Below are 12552 nucleotides of genomic sequence, written 5' to 3' on the forward strand. Positions count from 1 at the left end.
TATATATATATATATATATATATATATATATATATATATATATATATATATATATATATATATATATATATATATATATATATACACACACACACACACACATACATATATATATATATATATATATATATATATATATATATATATATATATATATATATATATATATATATATATTTACAGGAGATCCTCGCAATTTGATGGGGTTAGGGCGGTTTTTCATCGATCGAATCAGCGTTTATTCAAATCGTGAAGCAATTTTTCCCATAACATACTTAAGAATTATGGGGAATAGAGACCATCCTCCATCCTAGACCCCCTCTAAACATCACTATAACATCTAAAAATCACTAATTTAGACTAAATCAGTACTATTAAAGGTTTCATTTATATCTAACTTGTTTTATTAAACACATTAAGGTGCTGTACAGTACATTTTTGGAAATAAAAACACTGCAGTGATCTTGCAGTACTTGTCCCTGGTCTTCTAAATTGTTGATACCATTGATCTAGGGACACACCCATTTGCATTGCAACGACACTGTGAACTATACCTGCCTCACACTTTCTTATAAGCTCAAGCTTATCTTTGAAAGGCAGGAAATTGTGCTTCTTAGGGCTGGGGCTGGAGGTGGTTTTCCATCGTCTTGAGTCAGATGAAACGCACCGTTTTCCTCTCGCGTAAATTTTTAGTCAAATTAAGATCTATGGTTTCTAATTAACACTTTAATAACAAAACTAATTTTCTTGTTAACCCTTAAAGTACTTTCCGTCTGTTACAGCGGGGAAAAATCACACCTGTCAAAAATGCTAAAAATATTTTTTTCTTATAAAAGCATATTTCTTTGTGTTATTCTGAGTACAAAAATGTAGTTTTCAACATGTTATCACCTCTCACACCAACGTTATTGCAGAGCAAAAAATTCATGGCAGAATCCGCCGCTAAGAAATACCCTCCAAGCTCAGATAACACCGTCCTCTCTCTCTCTCTCTCCATTTGCGCATATGAATTTGATGTAAAAGTAGGAACTTTTGAACCTTCATGTCATGAAAATGCAAACTCAAATGAAATAATGTTCAAAACAGAAAAAGAAAAATAAACCACATATTACAAATACGTATTGTGGATTTGTATGATAATTGTAATGTGGCAATTTTTATTAGCAATGGGACTGACGTGACTTGGCTGACAAGCACAGTCCTGTAGAGGCAACGATGGGTGACACACACCAGCGCATTGGTCGTGGGAAGTACGTGAGGAGGTTTATGAACGTCGCTGTGAGGGTTGGTCTCTGTCTCCCAGATCACTATCAGAATCACTACTGGAGTCTTCACTTTCTTCTGTCTCAATAAAAAAAATCTGTCTTCCTTTTCACCACTGCCCTCAATGTCATTACCAAGTAACACTGACATAACATCACTCGGAGTACCGTTTCCTAACTCTGGGTCACGGGGATTGCCAGATGTTGCCTTGAAATGGGAAAAGATGATCTATTGTGAGGGAACATATGTCTCAAGGCTCAAGGAGGCGAGCGAGAAAAGATGACAGAGACTTCCACTTGCCCCAGGACCAATAGTGATGGGGAGAGATTCAAAAGTTTAGCGCTGAAAAATCATGATTCCCGGAATGATCCCCGCCTCTCTGCATGCAACGCTACAATTGTCCCGAAACGATCACCGTACATTAAGCGTTAATTGGAATGATGCTATAATCTCAAATCAATAGAATCTTCATAGGTACACTGCTGGTCAAAGTGTAAAGCGCAAAAGGGACGACGACTTCCATTCTGACCAAATTTCATTCATCCCTTCTTAACTCCTAAACATACGGCAGGATTCACTTTATGTCACTATCTGACAACTCTGTAGCTCTAGTAGTCAAAGAAGATGATATGTTTCCTTAGTCAATGTTTGCCTGTGGCTCATGTGCTTGGATTTGAATTTTCTTTCACCCGCCCCCTCATGGTCCCTTTTTGTGGATGCATGAGCTTATTATTGTGCCCTATTACTACCTATTATGGGACCTAGAAAACTAATTAGTAAGGCCCAAATCTCAGTTATTTGTGCCTTAGTGAGGGAGAATAAGTCAAATCAAGAAATTGATGCAAACACTGGCATAGCTCACAGAACTGTTCAACATTGGACCAAAATTTATCATGAGGGAGAAAGAGATGCTTTGCCCCCACCTTACAAGCCTAAAGGGCGTAAGCACATTGTGAGCCAAAGAACTCTGAACATTATCTGAAGACAGCTAGAGGTCAACCCTTGCATACACAGCAAGGAATTCAGGCCAGGAATCCTGCATTGCTGGCTGGAGTGAGTGAAAGGAGTGTATGGAGATATGTGAAACGTGACTTGGGTTACCGCAGTTGCCGTGCAGTTTCAAAATCTTACCTCACTCCTGGTCACCTAAACAGTAGGCTTGCATTTGTGTCTCAGCACAAAGATTGGGACTTAGATAAGTGCCGTAGGGTACTTTGGTCAGATGAGGCAAGCTTTCAGGTTACAGACAACCAAAGAAACCGTGTGTACCACAGACCTGGTAGTAGCCGTTATGATCCACGCTACACAACACACACTAGTTTTAGTGTGTGTGTTGTGTAGCGTGGATCATAACGGCTTTGATGGTGTGGGGTTGTTTTTCTTACTAAGGTCTTGGAAAATTAGTGTTTTTGCCTAAGAATGTTCATATGAACCAAAATAACTACTTTGAGCTAATTCTGAATGAGTTAGATGAGTGTATGGAGAAGTGCAATGCTGATATCTTCATGCAAGATGGTGCACCGTGCCATACGACAAAGTTAATTGTTGACTGATTTGATTTCTGCAATGTCAGCCTTTTAAAACCTTGGCCCGCAAATTCGCCAGACCTTAATCCTATAGAAAATCTCTGGGCATACATAAAACTGAAGCTAAAGGAGAGAGATACCTCCTCCCTCCCACGCCTCCAAGCCACTATTCAGGACATATGGGACAATATTGACGCTCAGTATCTTCACCACCTGGGTGCTTCACTTCCAATGAGACTCGAAAAGGTCAAGAAGGCACGAGGGCACCCTATCAATTACTAGTTTAGGTGAGTACCCTCATTGCAACATATTTTCTGTGTCATTAATCTCCTTCACAGGATGTTGCAGGTACTGCACCTTCTGCTCTGACCAGCAGTGTAGATGTAAATTTATTTGTATATATATTTTTTTTGTCCTAGCCTAAAAGTGAAAAGTAGTTCAGTTGTTTGTTTACATTTCTCTGGGATTGCAATGTTCCAAGGCAGAACTTCCAAGGAACAACTGGCCAAGATGAGCAGCTCTGTTGTGGACAAAGGTGTTTAAAGTTTCTCATAGGGAGCATTAAAGGCCAAAAAATAGCAATGAAAAAATAGCAATGGCTTGCTGGGGGTGAAGGGGCTGCCACGTTTGTTTACAGTTGACAAACGCAACAAAGGCGGAAGCAAGCTTGTGTGTGATGACCAGCGCCGACAAAAGTTGACAGTCTTCAGAAAGTTGATGGAAAAAGTGTTAGTGTGACACCGCCTTAAGCGATGCACAGGGTAGCGTCTGTTTACACTTCCGCCTGGCAGGTTTGCACAGCGAATTTGGGGCAGCAGCGGATTTGAACGGGTGGGTGGCACGCAAGATATGAATGTTGAATTGGCGAGTCAGTCGGTTGAACCTTGAGGATTGGGTATTAATTAACTGAGTTTGAATTGGCAATAATTTGAACTGCAAATGGTCGAATCATGAGGATCTCTTGTGTGTGTGTGTGTGTGTGTGTGTGTGTGTGTGTGTGTGTGTGTGTGTGTGTGTGTGTGTATATATATATATATATATATATATATATATATATATATATATATATATATATATATATATATATATATATATATATATACGGGCAACCTCCGTTTAACGAAGGGGTTACGTTCCTAAAAAACATGTCGTTAAGCGAAACTTCGTTAAGCGAACCGATTATAACAAGTTTAACCCCTGATTTGAACTTCCATTGAGAGTAAGCAAAGCAAGAGTGCATCATAGTACAGTAAAAGGTTTAATGAAAGTAAAAATTACGAAGTTAAACATTTAGGTAGTTTAATTTAAGTCATTATAATGTACACTAATGTATGTATGTACGTAACTTTATAATGTTGATGATCTTAACTTTATGAAGGGAGGAAGAATGAAACGGGAAAGACACTAACCGGCAACCTGTGGAATGTAAACAAAGTGCGCATCATTGTACTGCATACAAAACTTATGTACCACATTTCCACAAGGCTTTCCATTTTATCCATTGTAGAGTCACGAGTTCAGGTGGTTCTTTTAGCTTGCAAGGAAGATACGGTCTCACCAGCCTTCTTAATAGAGTCTGCTGACTTGAAAATAGAGACAGTATAATATGGAGTCAAGATGGTGGCCAGCACTGCTATAGTTTTCTGGCCTCTCGTGTCTGTGAATAATGTCTAGCTTCACTTGGAGAGTAAGAGACTTCCTGGTCTTCTTACGAACACTAGGCCAATTGCAGGGCGTTTTGGTGGTAAGTTGAGCTAGGGAAGACAAGCTGCTGCTGACGCTGTTATGTTTTGACTGGGGAGTGAGTGTTGCGCGTGTTGTCCACAAGAGGCTTGATCTTGATCTTGATCTTTATTCTATAGGTGTCCCAGGATTTTTCCTGAGGCAGGCCTTAGTACCAGCAGCTCCTGGTGTATTCAAAAGCCTGTCAGCTTGCATGATATGGTGGGGCTTTCAAATTTGGAAAAAAATTACCTGGATAAAACTTCGTTAAAGCGAGTTTGGTGTTTGCTAACCCCTTCCTTACCGCAGTCACCCCCCGATGTAAACAAAGCGTTCCCCTCCTATACCGCAGGCCCCTGCCCGTGTGCGCACGTGCCTCATGGCCAGATCTACACATTATATTTCTTTCTAACTCAGTGTTATGTACTTTATTCTAAACATATTTTTGTCATTTTATTAATAAAAGAAAACGTAAACATAATCATAAATTGTGCACTAATCATAAATTCAGCACCACACACTCTGCACCTGGTGAGGGTGGCCCTGAGGCAGTCATAACTAGGCTGCTCCCCCTCACTTGCCGAGAGGGTTTCAACACTGCTGTCACTATCACTCTCTCCTATTTCTTTTTCAGGATCATAGTCTGAATCATATTCATCTGGAGAGTCTTCCAGTATATCCTCACTATCTGTCTCATAATTATGATAATCCTCATCGCTGCTACACGAAGCAGACGCCATTATCTCTAATTAGGGTAGAGGCAATAGAACAGTTTCACCACGGCCGATACTAGAGAACTGATGTTCTTGGGGGGACTGTGGGAATAATATATGTCAAAGAATAGTGATTGGCTTTATAGTTTATGCATGAAAAATTAACTCCGATATTGATTGGCTAGTGGGGGGGATGGTTTTGTTACGCTGGGGTGGCTAAAAATAACGCTTCCAGTGTTTGTTTGTTTATAGTGAATCACGTGGAGCATGAAAAAGGCAAAATCCGCATTCAGGCCACGGTTATACACGGAAATGTATTTGTGTGGTACGACGCATACACGGCGGCATCTTGCGGTACCACGAGGTCGCTTTTGCGCGTGGTACGCACGTACCACAAAACAGTCTTGCGGTATGGAAGGGGTTAAACGAGCAGATGGTAGTAAAATGAAACCTTCGTTGTAGCGAAATTTCGAAATGAACCTTCGTGAAAGGGGTTGCGTTAAAGGGGTTGCCTGTATATATATATATATATATATATATATATATATATATATATATATATATATATATATATATATATATATATATATATATATATATATATATATATATATATATATATATATATGCAGGAGAATAAAATTCTCCTGCATTCTATCTGTAGTTTTTCATTTATAAACTTACATTAACACCAAAGGCTTATTAATGGTGAAAATATCTGGTAATCAAATGGTCACACATTTGGTCATATAGAAAGCTCTGTCATCTCCCTTCTTGCAGACCTTTCTGATACCATATTACTGGTAATACTGGTATACTGGATGCCGGTGCACATCCCTAGTCCTGCCGTGTCTTTGGAAAAACAACATTCTGCTGTGTTCTATTGGTACTTTTTTCACTTAGAAACTTACAATGGCACCAAAGAGGCTTATTAATGATGAAAGTAAGGAATTTAGAGAGAGTGCAAGTGTTAGTGGATTCACAGGAATCACACCTGGACAAAAGTTACAACGACATTTTCATGGATAGTGACTCATCCTCCTCCTCCCCACCCTTCTCCCCTGTTCTTCTAAGTTATTCATCACCAGCCCTCGCTTATGGTATATACAAATCAAATTTGTAAAAAAAAATACACCAAAATTTTTACAAACCTGAGGCTTTGCTAAGATTACAAATTATCTGACTCATAAGTATCAAAGTCAAACTTTTTAATACTTGAACAGCCATTTGGAACAAATTAAGTTCGAGTATTGAGTCTCCACTGTATTTGATATTTCGATTTTGTGATCATTATGAATTATGTCCACTCGTTTGCTTTCTGTTGTGCGGGCTCATTTATCCGATTTTTAACCAGTTATGTGGGCTCATTTATCAGATTTTCAACCAATCACCAGAATGTAAGCAAACCAAGCGCACCACAATCGTATTGCCACCCACGCTGGAGTCAGGTATCTGCCCATTTCCAACTAGCGCGGATACGGTGCCAGGAGCTATTTCTATTGCCCGGAGAGAAGAGGTTAAATTGAAATATTATTTGATAAATGCTTATTGTTAACAAAATAGAATATCTAGGATAATGGATACAGTGGAGACTCAACACTCAAACTTTTCAATACTCGAACGCATTAGTTAGATTTAATACTCAAAAAAATACCTGATATCGAACGTCCACACCCATGGTTGTAAACAAAGGCTTCTTGGTGTGCCCCTTCCCCCTCCACCAGTTGTAACTTTTGGTGCCGCAGTCATCAGAATAACATTTTCCTGCATTCTATCTGTATTTTTTAATTTATAAACTTACATTAACATCAAAGGCTTATTAGTGGTGAAAATATCTGATAATCAAACGGCTGCACATTTGGTCATATAGAAAGTTCTGTCATCTCCCTTCTCACAGCAACCACTGTACTGTTCTGATACTGTATTACTGGTAATACCAGTATTACTGTTCTACCGGTATACCGGATGCCGGTGCGCATCCCTAATCCTGCCGCAGTCTTGGGATAAACAATATTTTTCTGCGTTATGTCGGTAGTTTTTCATATAGAAACTTAGGATGGCACCAAAAAGGCTTATTAGTGGCGAAAATAAGGAATCTGGTGAGAGTGCAAGTGTTAGTGAGCCACCGCACTCCATTAGTGGATTTACAGGAATCACACCAGAAGAAAAATTAAAAAATATGTTTTCATGGATAGTGACATCCTCTGATGACCTCTCTCCTACTCCCCACCTTTCTCCCCTCCTCTTCTAAATTATCCATCACCAGCCTTCACTTACGGTATGTACAAATCAAAATTTTAAAGAAATACATTGAAATTTTTATAAACTTGAGGTTTTGCAAAGATTGGAACAAATGACCTGATTTATAGGTATCAATAGTCAAACTTTTTAATACTTGAACAGCCATTTGGAACAAATTAAGTTTGAGTATTGAGTCTTCACTGTATATGTGAAGAGATGTTAGAGGCAAAATCTAATATTCCTGGCAATGTAAGTTATCAATTCAATAAGTACATAGCTTTTGTCACATGGTTAATTGTTAGATACTTTTGAACTTATCTTTATCAATAATGTTTACAATAGACTCAACTTACTTGTTACATATCAGTACATATTTTTTTATTCCAATAAACAGACCCAGAAGCAGGTTCAAAGCCTACCTGGAGGTCCATATAGCAGAAGACCCTTGACATGATTAACCCCCAACTGTTCTGTAACTTCTGGTGGAAAGACTCTGGAGGCAAAAGCTCTTCTGAGGATATGGATAAATTCTTCATCTAAACCACCAATGCCCATTTTGTGGAAGTCCCAGTCGGCTGAGAAGAGACTGGTGTGCGATGATCGGGCCTGAAAATTCAGCGGAAATCCCATTTAAATTGAAATGTTATATGATAAATGCCTGTTAACAAAATAGAATATCTAGAATAATAGATATATCTGAAGGGATGAAGTATAGAATGGTTAAAGAGATAAAATTTAATGTTCTAGTCACTATAATCATGAAGCACAAAACTATTAAATATTTTAGAGTAGCATTACTGAAAACAAATAGTAATGAAATTTGTATACTTTAGACAATGAGCTCTGTAAAACTTCTGCAGATCATTCACTTTGTTATGTACTGAAAAAAGTAAACTGTTTTTAATATAGATGTATTGATTAAATTTTTAGATGCTAGTAATCTAATGTACATAAACTTTACACCAAGACATATAGATGAAGTTAAATAAATCTTATATATTTCATTGCTTCAATGTACTAATCATCATTTTTGCATGCAACCTCCTTAAAAATAGTTTGAAATTATATACACGCCCTGGGCATGGCCAACCAATTCAATAAAACATTTTGCTTCAGCCTTGAGAGAGACCTAAAATCACACCAATGCATTATACCAGCAATTGAGGGACATAATGGTAGGAGCTTGAGTCTGGCAAAACAAACCCAATCAGCTGTTGTCTTGCTTTATCTGTTTTGTGCTGTCACACTTGTGCCCCATCTTAGTTCACATTGCTGTTCAATATGGGCAAGAAAAAAATACAAGTACACAGATCATTGCCCCTAAAGCAGTGCTTCCCAAACTTTTACTGAGTGAGTACTACTTGGCAGTTCCACTTTTCCACCAGCTGATCAATGACAGATCATTATGTGTAAGGTACAGTGAAACCAAGTGCGTTTTGGGATCCGAGGTGTCCCCAAGAACACAGGTTTGAATCCTGGCCACGGTCCAAGTGTAGGAAGGGCTTCCTTATTCAGGGTAACGGTTCCCTAATGGGTGGGTTTTCAGATAGGAGATACCCAAAAATACCTCCTTTAGCCCATGAATTCTCATGAAAAATCCACATCATATTAAAAGAATAAATTCAAGTTTCCTCTCCAACTGTTCTATTGCTGCTTTGGTAGACACCCACTGTTCTTCTAAATCTATTAACAGTGGTATTCCTCAGGGTTCTGTCCTGTCACTCACTCTCTTCCTTCTCTTCTTCTTCTTCATAGAACCTTATCCCCACTGCATAGTAGAGTCAGCCACTCAACTTCTTCCATTTGTTTCTATTAATTGTGTTCTCTTCTTGTAGTCTAAGTTTACTCATGTCACGTCTCAGTACATCTTTCCACCTTATTCTCTGTCTACCCCACACTCCTCTCTGTAACTGGTATCAGCATTCTTCACTTGTTCTTCCTGGTTCTTACACACTCTCTTCCTATTACTCATTAATGACCTTTTAAAGCAAACTTCTTGCCCAATCCATTCACTCACTCTCTTCCTTCTCTTCTTCTTCTTCATAGAACCTTATCCCCACTGCATAGTAGAGTCAGCCACTCAACTTCTTCCATTTGTTTCTATTAATTGTGTTCTCTTCTTGTAGTCTAAGTTTACTCATGTCACGTCTCAGTACATCTTTCCACCTTATTCTCTGTCTACCCCACACTCCTCTCTGTAACTGGTATCAGCATTCTTCACTTGTTCTTCCTGGTTCTTACACACTCTCTTCCTATTACTCATTAATGACCTTTTAAAGCAAACTTCTTGCCCAATCCATTCCTACACTGATGATCCCACCCTATACTTTTCCTAGTCTTTTCAGAGATGGCTAATCCTTCAGGAAGTTAACAGATTCTGCAGAGATGTCACAAAATGCCTGACTTCTGATCCCTCTAAGATTTCTGATTGGGGCAAAAAAAAATTAATAGTGTTCAATGCCTCAAAAACTTAATTCCTCCATCTATCAACTTGACAATCTTCCAGACAACTATCCCCTCTTTTTCAGTGATGCTCAACTGTCCCCTATTCTACACTGAATATCCTCAGTTTGACCTTTACTTATAATCTAAACTGGAAACTTCACATGTCATCTCTTGCTGAAACAGCTTCTATGAAGTTAGGCATTCTGAGGCATCTCCACCAGTTTTTCACATCCTCCCAACTATTAACTCTATACATGAAGGGCCTTATCTGCTCATGTAGAGAGTATTCTTTGCATGCATGTGGGGTTCCACTCATAGTCATATTAGATAGAGTGGAATCAAAAGCTTTTAATCTTTTTAACTCTTCTCCAACTGACCGTTTCTAACCTCTTTCTCTCTGCTGGAATGTTGTATCTCTTACTATCTTTTACTGCTATTTTCATACTAACTGCTCTTCTGCTCTTGCTAACTGCATGCCTCCCCTCCTCCTGTGGCCTCACTACACAAAACTTTTTTTTTTTCTTCTCATCCCTATTCTCTCCAAGTCTTTAAGGGGACAGTCCGGTGGTTTTTGAAAAATCGAAAATAAAGAGGTACATGGGTAATTTTTTTTCATTGATAAATGTTTATTACATGATGTTAGTTTAGTGTTACAAGCGAATTGACCCATAAATTATTGCGTGAAAAATAAAAAGTCAATTTAAAAAAAATAAAATTTTCCTATAAACTTTGTCACTAGAGGACATATTTCAATTTTGTCAGTACTGATATGAACTATGTCATATACCAAAACTTTTCACCTCATAGAATTTTGATTTTTTTTATTTTGATGACCACTATGAATTTCCAATTTTTTTCGATTTTTTTATATAAAATTATATTGCGGCACTTAAAAAAAATAATTACAAATTCTAGGAGGTGGAAATGTAGCAGCTTCATTGAGCTTCAAAATGATACCTCAAAATTGAAAATCTGTTGAGAAATGTGGGAGAAGATTTGATTTGAATGATAAAAAGTGGAAACTGAGAAAAAGGCAAAAATCCCCAGAGATGTCATTTTCATCCTCTACGACCCTGTACATTTATTTGGGTTAGATATTTCGTGCTCATACACCACCATGTGCATCATATATCCTTTTTAGGCATGTTTAGAATATTCTGTACGACTCATATGGCACCTGGCCGCCCCTACAGTGATTGTAGTTATTAGTCGCTCGAAGGCGAGGGTGTCTCCCATCCATGCATGGTCGTTACAACTTGTAATTTCCACTTGCACCGTTTGTTTAGATATTGTAAAGCAAAGAAGGCTGGATTGTGGCTTGCAAGGTGTGAAATACAGGCAACCCCTGTTTAACGAAGGGGTTACGTTCCTAAAAAACACTTCGTTAAGCGAAACTTCGTTAAGCGAACCGATTATAACAAGTATAACCCCTGATTTGAACTTCCATTGAAAGTAAGCAAAGTGAGAGTGCATCATAGTACAGTAAAAGGTTTAATGAAAGTAAAAATTATGAAGTTAAACATTTAGGTAGTTTAATTTAAGTCATTATAATGTACACTAATGTATGTATGTACGTAACTTTATAATGTTGATGATCTTAACTTTATAAAGGGAGTGAAAGTGAAACGGGAAATACACTAACCGGCAACTTGTGGAATGTAAACAAAGTGCGCATCATAGTACTGCATACAAAACTTATGTACCACATTTCCAGTTTTATCCATTGTAGAGTCACAAGTTCTGGTGGTTCTTTTAGCTTGCAAGGAAGATGAGGTCTCACTAGCCTTCTTAATAGAGTATCTTGACTTGAAAATAGTAGACAGTAGATGGAGTCAAGCCATGGTGGGAAGCAATGTTATTAGTTTTCTGGCCTCTCTCTTGTCTGTGAATAATACCCAGCTTCACTTCGAGAGTAAGACACTTCCTGGAACGTTAGGCCACATTGCAGGGTGTTTTGGTGGTAAGTTGAACTAAGGAAGATGAGCTGCTGGTGACGCTGTTATGTTTTGACTGGGCAGTGAGTGGTGCGTGTGATCTTGATGCTACAGGTGACAGAGAATTTCTTCTGAGTCAGGCCTTTGTATCGGCAGAGCCTGTGTTGTCCACGAGAGGTTTGATCTTGATCTTTATTCTATAGGTGTCTCAGGATTTCTCCTGAGGCAGGCCTTAGTACCAGCAGCTCCTGATGTATTCAAAAGCCTGTCAGCTTGCATGATACAGTGGGGCTTTCAAATTTGGAAAAAAATTACCTGGATAAAACTTCGTTAAAGCGAGTTTGGTGTTCGTTAAACGAGCAGATGGTATTAAAATGAAACCTTCGTTATAGCGAAATTTCGTTGTGTGAACCTTCGTTAAACGGGGGTTGCCTGTAATGGGCAAGATACTCAATAGATCTTCCTCCCATCGCAGTCACATGGACACTGAAATGGAAGGGGAGAGGGTGTGTTCCTGTGTACGCCATAGTACTAAGTTGCCAGCACCCACCTTTCCTTACCAAAGAAACCACTTTCCATGGCTTTTTCCGTGCTTATTATTATAATTTATGGTACAGAGAGTGGGGAGGGGGGAAGTCCCAGACTGCGGTGGGTTTAAGTACCCCACATATTTTAGCGTATTTCCCCAAAATACTCCATCACTATGTT

The 12552-nt window shown here is 38.6% G+C and overlaps 1 protein-coding gene across 1 annotated transcript in view; it reads right to left on the minus strand.

The window, feature by feature from the left end:
• The window catches only part of LOC123499538 (vesicle-fusing ATPase 1-like), a 127525-nt gene that overhangs the window by 37862 nt on the left and 77111 nt on the right, over positions 1 to 12552 (minus strand). Inside the window, exon 6 of the mRNA XM_045247641.1 lies at positions 7885 to 8071. Within this exon, the coding sequence (XP_045103576.1) occupies positions 7885 to 8071 (187 nt within the window). The remainder of the gene's footprint in view (positions 1 to 7884; positions 8072 to 12552) is intronic.

Source organism: Portunus trituberculatus, chromosome 50 (genome assembly GCF_017591435.1).
Source record: "Portunus trituberculatus isolate SZX2019 chromosome 50, ASM1759143v1, whole genome shotgun sequence".
Taxonomy (NCBI): domain Eukaryota; kingdom Metazoa; phylum Arthropoda; class Malacostraca; order Decapoda; family Portunidae; genus Portunus; species Portunus trituberculatus.